The 12,998-nt window shown below is 45.1% G+C and overlaps 1 protein-coding gene across 5 annotated transcripts in view; it reads left to right on the top strand.

The window, feature by feature from the left end:
* LOC144492797 (diacylglycerol kinase eta-like) overlaps nucleotides 1–12,998 on the top strand; it is a 205,306-nt gene that overhangs the window by 167,570 nt on the left and 24,738 nt on the right. For 3 of the 5 annotated variants that reach the window (XM_078211232.1, XM_078211229.1, XM_078211234.1), the window contains exons 17-22: nucleotides 1,989–2,091; nucleotides 4,205–4,312; nucleotides 4,574–4,670; nucleotides 6,258–6,365; nucleotides 7,039–7,152; nucleotides 8,894–9,028. In XM_078211232.1, coding sequence (XP_078067358.1) covers nucleotides 1,989–2,091; nucleotides 4,205–4,312; nucleotides 4,574–4,670; nucleotides 6,258–6,365; nucleotides 7,039–7,152; nucleotides 8,894–9,028 — 665 coding nt within the window. The remainder of the gene's footprint in view (nucleotides 1–1,988; nucleotides 2,092–4,204; nucleotides 4,313–4,573; nucleotides 4,671–6,257; nucleotides 6,366–7,038; nucleotides 7,153–8,893; nucleotides 9,029–12,998) is intronic. The other 2 variants (XM_078211233.1, XM_078211231.1) reach the window with 1 other exon arrangement.

Below are 12,998 nucleotides of genomic sequence, written 5' to 3'. Positions count from 1 at the left end.
CTCCCTCCCCATTGTGGGAAGGAATATGTTTCAATAAGGTTTCATTGTGGGACCTCACACAATATCTGATACTCACAGGTCAGGATCGTTTTCTGTGTATTTCTCCAGGATGTGTACCCGCCAGTGAAGCATCCTCACAGGCCCTCAGGGCCTGGTCTGCTCCCAAGACTGTCCTCGATATGCTGCCTCTTCCTATAGAGAGATTTCTGCTCTGTGCTGAGAGGACCCACTGTCCTCCTGTCTGCACATCATTAGAAACTTGCTGTGTTGTTCGGGTGAATGCTGGAGTCTCCACCTGTTGCAGTGTCCTTACAACTGGAGGCCAACTTTCACATCGAGATCTAATTTACATCTGTTTCAATGGTGTTGATCACAAAGACATGCTGTTTAGGTGCATTGACCCGAACAGGCACAGGAATGTGGCGACTCAGGGAATTTCACAGTAAATTCATTGCAGTGTTAATGAAAGCCTTACTTGTGATTAATAAATAAACTTCACTTTAAAACAGGAGTTTTTACAATGAACTTACTTATTAGAACAACACTGGCCTAATTCCATTGACCAATTAAATGTCCAACCATCTCCCATCCCGATACAATATAATTACAAAGCACACTCACATCGCTTAAACACATTGCACAGCTTTCAGTGAACACATTGTGAAAGGAGCATTCGTGATAATATTGTGGCCACTCAAAATGACACTCACTGCGACCGTGACATGCACACTGCGACCATGACTCACACACTGCGACCGTGACACGCACACTGCGACCATGACACGCACACTGCGACCGTGACACGCACACTGCGACCATGACACGCACACTGCGACCATGACTCACACACTGCGACCGTGACATGCTCACTGCGACCGTGACACGCACACTGCGACCATGACTCACACACTGCGACCGTGACACGCACACTGCGACCGTGACACGCACACTGCGACCATGACACGCACACTGCGACCATGACTCACACACTGCGACCGTGACACACACACTGTGACCGTGACACACACACTGTGACCGTGACATGCACACTGCGACCATGACTCACACACTGCGACCGTGACACGCACACTGCGACCGTGACATGCTCACTGTGACCGTGACACACACACTGCGACCGTGACACGCACACTGCGACCGTGACACGCACACTGCGACCGTGACATGCTCACTGCGACCGTGACACACACACTGCGACCGTGACACACACACTGTGACCGTGACATGTGCACTGCGACCATGACATGCTCACTGCGACCATGACATGCTCACTGCGACCGTGACACACACACTGTGACCGTGACATGCACACTGCGACCATGACTCACACACTGCGACCGTGACACGCACACTGCGACCGTGACATGCTCACTGCGACCGTGACACGCACACTGCGACCGTGACACACACACTGTGACCGTGACATGTGCACTGCGACCATGACATGCTCACTGCGACCGTGACATGCTCACTGCGACCGTGACACGCACACTGCGACCGTGACACGCTCACTGCGACCGTGACACACACACTGCGACCGTGACACGCACACTGCGACCGTGACACACACACTGCGACCGTGACACGCACACTGCGACCGTGACATGCTCACTGCGACCGTGACACGCACACTGCGACCGTGACACGCTCACTGCGACCGTGACACACACACTGCGACTGTGACACACACACTGCGACCGTGACACGCACACTGCGACCGTGACACACACACTGCGACCGTGACATGCTCACTGCGACCGTGACACACACACTGCGACCGTGACACGCTCACTGCGACCGTGACACACACACTGCGACCGTGACACGCACACTGCGACCGTGACACGCACACTGCGACCGTGAGACATTTATGTGACTGTGCACGCAGACGCGCTCACTGTGACAGCGCACGCAGACGCGCTCACTGCGACAGTGCCGAGCTCTAATCTGATCTTTTATTGATCCACTAGCAGGGGTAAGGAGAGGCACAGTGACTTCCATGACATCCACCATATTTCTTGATCAATCCAATGGAAGCAGCGCTCTGAGTTTCACTGAGGATCCCTGTTCTTTGTAAGTGAACGTTATCTGTTTATCTCCCCAGTGTTACGGAGTACATCTTTGAAATCATAGAAACCCTGCAGTGCAGAAGGAGGCCATTCAGCCCATCGAGTCTGCACCAACACCAATCCCACCTCGGCTTTATCCCCGTAACACCATGTATTTACCCTGCTAATCCCTCTAACTTACGCATCCCGGGACACTAAGGGGAATTTAACATGGCCAATGCACATCTTTGGACTGTGGGAGGAAACCAGAGCACCCGGAGGAAACCCACACAGACACAGAGAATGTGCAAACTCCACAGAGACAGTGACCCAAGCCGGGAATTGAACCCAGGTCCTTGGAGCTGTGGAGGCAGCAGTGCTACCACTGTGCCACATCTTCACTGATTGAATCTCAGAGTACGGAATTCTCACATATAGGGATGTCTCATGGAACATTTATTTCATCACTTCATAACAATTGGGATGTGGATGGACATTTTGCTTTAGCTAATGTTGTGGGATGTAGCATTCCATGGTTCAAGTATTCTGTGTTTGATAATCCATGCCTTCTATGCTCACTGCTTGATTCATTAAACCTGGATATTGACTCAGAGTGAAGTAAACAGACACTATTAAAAGATCTGAAAGCTGAGCTGGGAGAATTAATGCAGCCATTTTGTGACTGCTCAGATACTTTGAAATCCTGTAAATAAAGCTGGTGCACTCTTCGAAACTAGTGTTGTTTCTGTAATGGTCTGAGGATAAATCAAACGTTTAAAATATACAACAATGATATAATCCACTGGAGCAGACTGGGAAAGGCAAATTCATTTGTGTATTTGTAGCCAGTAAAATTGAGATCCAAACTTCCTGGACAAGGTTAGACACAGAGTAAAGCTCCCTCCACATTGTCCCCATCAAACACTCCCAGGACAGGTACAGCATGGGGTTCTCTATGGAGTAAAGCTCTTATCTATTCTAATCCTATTTTCCAGCACTTGGTCTGAGCCTTGTATGCTATGGTGTTTCAAATACTCATCTAAATGCTTCTTAAATGTTGTGGGGTTCCGGACTTGACCACCATTTCAGGCAGTGAGTTCTAGATTCCCACCACCCTCTCAGTGAAAGATATATTCCTCAAATCTCCTCAATCTCCTGCTCCTAACCTTAAATCTTTGCCCTCGGGTTACTGACCCTGCTACTGGGGGGAAATATTCCTTTCTATCTGCCTTACCTATCTATAATTTTGTACACCTCAATCAGATCCTCCCTTCAGCCTTCTCTGATCGAAGGAAAACAACCCCAGCCTAATAGGGCTCATAGAAACCTACAAAGATCTAACAGAATTAGACAGGGTAGATGCAGGAAGGATGTTCCTGATGGCGGGTGAGTCCAGAACCAGGGGTCACAGTCTAAAGATATGGGGTAAACCTTTTTAAGACTGAGATAAGGAGAAATTTCTCCACCCAGAGAGTGGTAAGCTTGTGGAATTCTCTACCACAGAAAGCAGTTGAGGCCAAAACATTGCATGTTTTCAAGGAGTTAGGTAATGCTCTTGGGCTATAGGAATCAAAGGATATGGGAGAAAGGCGGGATCAGGCTATTGAGTTGGATGATCAGCCATGATCATAACGAATAGCAGAACAGGCTCGAAGGGTTGAATAGCCTACTCCTACTCCTATTTTCTATGTTCCTAACCAGTCTCTCTTCATAGCTGAAATTCTCCAGGTTAAGGGGAGCCCTAATGTACAATGGATGGAGTGAATAAAGATATTCAACATTGGCATGGTTTTAATAAAACCAATAAGGAGAATGTGTTTCTGCTGGAAAGTAGAGCAGTAACCAGAAGTCACTGATTTAAAATAAGTGGCAAAAGAAATAGTGGAAATGAAGAAAATACTATCTAGACAGTAGTTTGGTAAGATGTGGAATGCACTCTGTTGGAGAGCCAGAAGCAGACTCTGTAAGAATGTTAAGAGGCATTGGCCAACCACTTCACGAGAGCTAATTGGCAGAGATGTGGGATTTGCTCAGACAGCTCTGTAAAAGCAGCAGCTCAATTATGACAGGCTGAATGTCCTCCTCCTGTACTATAACATGCTGTAATGTTCTGATTCTAACTACACCTGTTCTTCTAGATCTTTCTCTGAGAAGTGTGTCATGAACAACTATTTTGGCATTGGGTTAGATGCCAAAATATCACTGGAGTTCAACAACAAGAGGGACGAGCACCCTAAAAAATGCAGGTATGTGATTTCATTTTCTGTTCCTGGTGCTCTGTGCCTTGTGTGTGGAATCGCACTGACTGACCCAGGTCTGACCCAATCTCAATGCCCTGTATATATGATATAACACAGACTGACCCAGGTCTGAGCCAGCCTCAGTGTCCTGTGCACAAAGAGTATCAAAGACTAAGCCAGGTCTTTATACCCTGCTGTATGAATTTCAGTAATATTGCAGATAGTGTGTGCTGACATTCTGGCATTGAATTGTGTTTTTGCATTCAGAAGCCGAACTAAGAACATGATGTGGTATGGAGTCCTCGGTACCAAAGAACTTCTTCAGAGAACGTACAAGAATTTAGAGCAGCGAGTCCATCTGGAGGTACAATGTCCATTCACTAATATAAACAGAGGCCTGTGCAATGTTGTTCAGAATACTGCACTTTGATTTCAGACACTGGAATCCAGTGCAGCCCAGTATATGTGGTGGGTTGGAAGACCACTATCTAAGATGAGCATTTAGATAGCTTCAGATTTCTCAGATACAGAAGTGATCGGTATAGTTCATAATTCACCTGTGAGAGAAATAGAATTGTCTCAATATTTCAAAATCTTGTCAGCGATTCCCTCTGATCTAATATAATCCTGTGCTGTACTTGTCCTGCTAATGTTCAATGGGGACTGTGTAGAGGGAGCTCTAATCTGTATCTAACCCCTTGTCGTACCCATTTTGTGAGTGTTTGATGGGACAGTGTAGAGGGAGCTTAATACTGTATCTAACGCCATGCTGTACCTGTCCTAGGAGTGTTTGATGGGGACTCTGTAGAGGGAGCTTCACTCTGTATCTAACACCTTGCAGTACCTGTCCTGTGAGTGTTTGATGGGACAGTGCAGAGGGAGCTTTAATTTGTATCTAACCCCTTGCTGTACCCATCCTGTGAGTGTTCGATGGGGACAGTGTAGAGGGAGCTTTGCTCTGTACCTAACACCTTTGCTGCACCTGTCTTGTGAGTGTTTGATGGGACAGTGCAGAGGGAGCTCTAATCTGTATCTTACCCCTTACTGTACCCATCCTGGGAGTGCTTGATGGGGGACAGTGTAGAGGGAACTTGACACTGTATCTAACTCTGTGCTGTACTTGTCCTAGGACTGTTTGATGGGGACAGTGTATAGGCAGCTTTACTCTGTATCTAACCCATTACTGTACTGTCCTGGGAGTGTTTCATGGGCCAGTGTCAAAAGGGCTAATCAAAATCATTGTTTCATCCAGGCCCACAATAATCTCTGTATTCTGGCATTCACTACAATATAATTCAAGTTCAGAATTTTGGAACGAGGATGTCAAACTGTTCTTCAGCCCTATTCCATTATTCAATTAGATCATGACTCTCCTGTAACTCTAACTTTATTCACCTGTCTCAGATCCACATCCCTTGTAATTTTACCCAACAAAAATCCATCAGTCACCGGCATAACTAGCATCCACTTCCTCTTGGGGGAGAGGTCCACATTTCCACTTCTCTTTGTGACATTGCAGCTAAGATGAATGATCTGCCAGCACAGCATGTAATAGCCCAGTCTTATACATTTATCTAAAAGATAATGAGGAATTTAAGTACATGGATATCACAGCAGTAACTGTTGAGTCTTCAGATCCTCGGGGCATCTGTTGGATCCATTTTCTTTTTACAGGATTTTTGCTCTGTTTGATGTGTAAATCTTTCCAGAATCTTCAGCAGGGAGATGCAAGAGAGCTAGGCACTTCCTTTTTCATTGGCCCAGAGGCTGAGAGGCTAAGAGGAAAATGGAAACACCCAGCACCATTGGTCACTGGGTCCGGCGTTGTTGATGCAATGAGCTGGGTAGATCAAAGAACACAGAATGATTCAAATGGACATGAACAGTATCTCATAATGAATGGGCTGTAGTTGAACATCCCTATAGATCTCTCTCTGTTTTTGTGTAACAGTGTGATGGAGTGTCCATTTCACTCCCCAGTCTCCAGGGGCTAGCAGTGCTCAACATCCCCAGTTACGCTGGTGGAATCAACTTCTGGGGAGGAACAAAGGAGAATGATGTGAGTATTTCTGTGTACTGTATGAACCATTGATGGATAATATAAAATGATATTAGAGCACACCACATATGAACATGAGTGGATACTATACACAAGTATCAGCGTACATCTCTGTGCATTAGTATATGCAGCACACCAACATGATTGTATATTGCACATGGATATTAGAACTACTTAATAGGGATGTTTTCACACGTGCTGTGTTTGCTGCCACTGCAACAATCGGAGGCACATACACCATGCTGCAGTCCCAGTGCCTGCAACACCACCGTCAGCAATGTCTGAATCAAAGAATAGGACAATTTGTAATATTGAGTCATGCAAAATATTTTAACAAGTACATCACCAATAAAGAGTATTTTTCCAAATGTTCCTCCGATGTGCAGAGTATTAAATGTTGTGTGATCTCACTCTGACTGCCTAATGCCATGGTTAATATTTCAGTTTTCACAGCACACAAGTTAAACATTCTGGGATCGCAATTGTCATTGGTTCATTGCCTCACTGGCACTGGGTGATACTTTGGTGGTGCAGTGAACTGGGGGAATCAAAGAACAGAGAATGGTTCAAATGCACATGAACAGCATCTTGTAATGAATGGGCTGCAATTGTTCCAGACATTGGTTGCTGAGTACCACCCAAACATTCCAGTAACCATTAGTTGTTGTTCTAGAATTATGGAGCACCATCCTTCGATGATAAGAAGCTGGAGGTGGTGGCGGTGTTTGGGAGTATCCAAATGGCTGTTTCCAGAGTCATTAACCTGCAATATCACCGGATAGCACAGGTGAGTCTGGAAGAATGTAGTGAATTATGGGATAGCACAGTTGAGTCTGGGAGAATGCAGAGAATAATGGGATAGTATAGATGAGTCTGGGAGAAAGCATAGTGTGTCTGGAAGAATGCATGGTATTATGGGATAGCACAAGGTGTCTGGGAAAACATACAGAATTGTGTGATAACCCAGGTAAGTCTGGGAGAATGCACAGTATTATGGGATAGCCCAGGTGAGTCTGGATGAATAGAAAAACATTTTAAAATGTGTTCATATTGCACCTTTCACAGCTATAAGAAGTCGAAGTGTAGCTCCCACAAACAGGAATGGGATAATTACCAAATTATTGTTTTTGTGATATTGGTTAAGTGATAAATATTGGTCAGGGCACTGGGGGTAACTCCCCTGCTATGCTTTGAGTATCAGGAGATCATTTATGTCTATCTGAGAGGGGCTCAATTTAACATTCCTATCTGAAAGGTGGCACTTCTGACAATGCAGCACCCCATGACTACAGCATGGGAGCACCAGCCTTGACTTTTGTCCTCAGGGCTTGGAGTGGGCCTTGAACATGCAACCTTCTGACTGTGAGGAGGGAGTGTTAGCAGTTGGAGAATGTAAATGTGAGTGTAGCTGCTGTGGAGCTTTGTTCAAAATGTTGTTGTATTGTGATTATTTTGCCAATCAACCTTGATTACATCCTACTCCAGTTGATTGGAAGTTTATTTGAGCTTTCTCCAAGGCTCCAGAATGTTTAAATTGTTTCATTTGAATTATTAGATGGCACATCTTCCTCAGGGAATAAGAAATGAATTGTGTGTATAAGTGGGTAGTCATTGTATTTTCACAACCTGATGTTGAATCCATTGTGGATTCAGGACTCTTCCTTTGATTGATTGTCTGGGAATACAATTCATTCTTTAGCATGTTGAGTTTGGAAAATTTTGAATTGCTTGAAAGTAAAAACCTAGATGAGTTTCCTCTGATGATGTTCACACACACAAAATTATGTGGCATTGGGGACCGTATTTTCTAACTTGCGTTATTCGATCTCTTTGAAGTTAATGACAATCTAACCGAAGAAGAGTGGCTACTTGTTTTGATCTTATTGAAACATTGAAGATCTGCATAGGCATGACCGGGTGAACGCTGAAAGGGTCTTTTCCCTGGTGGTAGAGACCAGAACAAACAAGTTCAAAACTAAAGGACCTCCCATTTAAGACGGACATAAAGAGATTCTTTTCTTTTGGAGGGTTGTGTGTCTGTAGAACTCCCTTCCCCAGAGAGTGGTGGAGGCAGGATGAAGGAAAAGTTTTAAGGCCGATTCTTGACTAGCAAGAGAGTAAAAGGTTATCAGGGATACATAGGATAGCGGCATTGAGGTCACAATCAGATCAGTCATGATCTTATTGAATGGCAGAGCAGGCCAAGGGACCAAATAGCCCACTCATTTGACAAAAGAATCAAGGGTGTGATGGCGGGGAATTATTTTTGCTATAATCTGGAATTCATGATCTGAAAGAACATCTGAAAGAAACAGGTTCAATAGTAGAGAATTAGGTAGTAGTTCAGGAAGGAGCAATTTGCTTGACTATAAGGAAAACGCAGACGTGACCAAATAAATAGTTCATCTAATGAGCCAGCTGAGACACAATGGACTAGATGATCTCCTTCTGTGCTCTACGTTTCATGTTTTGCATTATCAGTTGTGAATGAAGGTTTATCGAGCATTTCCTGCTGCTTATTGTTGCAGTGCCGCATGGTTAAGATCACCATCAGTGGAGATGAGGGTGTCCCAGTTCAGGTGGATGGTGAAGCCTGGATCCAGCCTCCAGGAATTATTAAAATCCAGCATAAGAACAGAGCCCAAATGTTGACAAGGGACAGGGTAAGTGTTCATTAATGTCATTGTTCCTGTGTGAGCAGCACTCTGATAATCTGGACAATGGGGCGGCATGGTGGCACAGTAATTAGCACTGCTGCCTCACAGTGCCAAGGACCCGGGTTCAATTCCGGCCTCGGGTCAGTGTCTATGTGGAGTCTGCGCATTCTCCCTGTGTCTGCATGGGTTTCCTCCCACTGTCCAAAGATGTGCGGGTTATGTTGATTGGCCATGCTAAAAAAGCTCCACGTCAAGAGATTAGCAGGGTTACGGGAAGAGGGCCTGGGTGGGATTGTGGTCAGTGCAGACTCGATGGGCCAAATGGCTTCCTTCTGCACTGTAGGGATTCTGTGATTCTATGGATTCTATGAATGTTGGCAGTGTCTAGGATCTTTCCTGGTGTGTGCTCAAATGGGATTTCAGCCAAAGTTGCAATAGTGAGGCATGAAAAGCCACTAATGCTGGATTACCATTGGTTAGAAATGAGTTCAGAGGTCATTACCGATTTTTGTTTGATATTTTGTTTGTTTGTAGTTTTAATTGGATGTAGTTAGAGCTCATTCTAGAGAAAGAACAATCAAAGAAAGTCTGCTGAACCAGTAAAACTATGAACAGTGAATGGAATGAAATCTAAAGTTGGAGATGCACAATTCTTTAAAGATCGCAGTTAGTGGGGCCAACCTTGATTGGATATGTTCTGGAACCACATGACCTCCAACAACACCGCACCTAGACGGGGTCCGAAAGAAGCAAGAGGTCTCTCTCTCTCTGCCTCTCTCTCTCTGCCCCTCCACCTCTCCCCGGCTCGGCCCCCACTGCCTCCCCCTCGCTCTCCGCTTGAGGTGTTCTGGAAGCTCGAGGACTGGCAGCCCAAATACAAGCACATAAACCCATGTGTTGCTAACTGATTTTGAAGAAGGGTTTAAGTCTATATGAAAAATATTGCTTGAATTGGAACAAATAGAGATTGGTTCGCAGTTAAGTATCTTGTCATGTTTAAGTATTTCAATTGGTAAAAGTTAAGCTAGTTTATTTATTATAGTTGAACTATTTTCTTTGGTAACAGCTTCCTAGTGTGTCAAAAGAATCACCTGGTGTGAAACACCTTAACCTCACACTAATACCAAAATAGGAAAACTGTTGGGGTCTAGTTGGGCGTCATAATATGCTCTGGGTTTTCTGATCTCTACCCTAACAATCTGCATCAGATGACTGATGGTTGTTAACTCTAACTTCACTTGAGCCATGTCCAACAGTCAACTTTGGAAATGTCATCAACTTACTGAGAAGGCATTCACTTTTTAACCTGCGGACAAAGCTGTCATACACCACTCTCTTTAACATTCTCCAGAATTAGAATGGGCAACAAATGCTGACCTTGTTGGTGACAGTCACATCCCTTGAAAAAATAAAGAAGAAACACACTTCTGGCCTTCTTCAGTCAAAAATATCATCCTTTTTCTTTTCCACACTGTCTGGTTGGTAGCTAGATTGTCAGCATCTTTGAGGGTATTACTAGTGGCGATAAACATTACTAGCTGCTCCCTGAAGACAATGGAGTACCCACTGTCCCAGCTGCTTGGTAACACTCACAGGCACTGCCAACTTAAAAGCTCAATCCACCCATGTGTACAACTAAACTTCCCTTAGGCCAGATTCTAAGCCTTTTTCTCGAACAAAGGCGCCCACAAGTCCCTCAGTTGGTTAGCTGGAACTCGTCCAACCTCAATATCTTTGAGCGAGAAGTTCCACAATCCCAGACTGTAATATCTTTCCTGACAAAATCAGGACAACATGGAGGTGGGATTAGGAGAGTTTGCTTTCATCTGGCTTTCCTATAAGCATGCATACATGAATGGTTTGGAAATTCTTGATTTGGTTTGATTTGACTTATTATTGTCACATGTACTGGGATACAGTGAAAAGTATTGGGTGGAATTTTATGAGAATGATTCCAAGTGCCCAGCTAGTGTGAAAATGGGAGAGTTACAGATCCGTTTTTTGGGTGGGATTTTACACCCAATGTTGTGCACATAGTGCATGAAAAAACTGGCTAGAACATTTCTAGCTGCTGCAGGCAGTGGGCAGAGCTTCATTTATCAGTCAGCAGAAGAGGAAGCTATTGCGCATGTGCAGACCTCTAATGCTGCACATGCGGAATAGCAACAGCAGAGGGAGGGCACTGTCAGGCCTCTGCTGTTGCAGCCAGCCTGAACACAGCACCCCCGCAATCCATCCCGAGCCCCACATCGCCTGGGAATGTAGTCCCCTCGGCCCAGATTGATTGCGCCCCCCCCTCTCCCTCCACCGATCTGATGCAGAGTGGTAGCAGGCCCCCCTCCCTCAGCCCACTGATATGATGCGGGGTTCCATTGGGACCCCCACCTCACCCCACCCATCGCAGGCATCGTGGCAGTGGGCACCCCCTCTCTCCTCGATCGGGCAGCCCCTGTAGACCCCGCTCCCTCCAGACCCTGCACCCCAAATTCCCACCCCGTAAGCCCCATCCCTTTCACCCCACCCTCACGGGCAGTGCCAAGGCGCTTGTTGGGCATTACCAAGGTGGATGGGGCGAACCAGTAAAATTCTGCTCATTGTTTCTTGTGCACTATACAGATAGAACATACCACTCATGGAGTACACAGGGGAGAAGGAAATGAGAAGGTGCAAAATGTAGTGTTGCAGTCATAGCTGGGGTGTAGAGAAAGATCAGCTTAATATATGGTAGATCCATTTAAAAGTCTGATGGCAGCAGGGAAGAAGCTGTCCTGAGTCAGTTGGCACATGTTCTCAGACATTTGTATGATTTTCCCAATGGAAGAAGGTAGAAGAGAGTATGTCTGGGGTGCTTGGGGTCCTTGATTATGCTGGCTGCTTTTCCGATGCAATGGGAACCATAGACAGTGTCAATGGATGGGAGACTGGTTTGAGTGGTGTTCTGGGCAATGTTCATGACCCACTGTAGTTTCTTACAGTCTTGGTCAGAGCAGGAGCCATACCAAGCTGTGATACATCTGGAAAGGATGCTGTCTATGGTGCATCTGGAAATAATGGTGAAAGCATAGCAACATGCCAAATTTCCTCAGCGGTGGAGCTATCACAAGATTAACCTTCAATTCTTGGAGAATCCAAGTCAATCCTGGAGGGTTGACAACCGTGGTGAGAATATGGGTAGAAAAGAACGAAACTAGTTGAGTAGGAGATGGGGCTTTGGACAGAAATTTGAGGTTGAAAAGCTGATTTCGTAGAAACTATCATTGGGCTATGTCTCTGGTATTGGTTCAGGTGTTAGACGCCCCATTCCAAAATGAGTTTAAAACCATGCAAAGGGGATGGGGCACATTCACCCATTCACTGAGACCAGCAATGAAACGTTATCACGATGACCAAAAACTCAACAAATTATTATTGTTGGAACAGAGAAAACCAATAGAGCTTGAAGTTGACGGACTTTTCTGATAATGAAAGCTTTTAACTTGGTACACAGTGAAAGCTTGTTTCCACTGGCTGCTGGTACAGGGTTACTGAGAATGGTACACTTTTGTCGGGTAAATGAATCAAGGAATTTGGAGCAAGGATGATAAAGGAGGTTATGATACAGGTGAGACATGAACGAACTGAACATTGGAAAGGCTGGGGGGGTTGCAGATTAAAATCCCCATGTTCATGTCCATAGAATGAAGGGAATTGTTAGAAGGATAAAGGAGGAAATTGGATGAAAGTTTTCACATGGAGGGTAATTAGAAGGTGAAATATTTTATAAGGAGCGATTGAAGCAAAGATCAGAACATCATTTAGAAAGGAATTGGATAAGTATTTGGAAAAAGGAATAGAAAAGGAAAGTGGGAATAGAGTAAGTAGATTTAAGGGACCAGCAATTGGAATCTTCCATGCTGTAGTTTCATAGATTTGGTAAAATGTATATGGGAAGCCCTGAAAGGGTTCAGTTTCCACCCGTGGATTCTTCACACATTGT

Source organism: Mustelus asterias, chromosome 4 (genome assembly GCF_964213995.1).
Source record: "Mustelus asterias chromosome 4, sMusAst1.hap1.1, whole genome shotgun sequence".
Lineage (NCBI taxonomy): Eukaryota > Metazoa > Chordata > Chondrichthyes > Carcharhiniformes > Triakidae > Mustelus > Mustelus asterias.
This window is presented reverse-complemented; position numbering and strand designations above follow the sequence as displayed.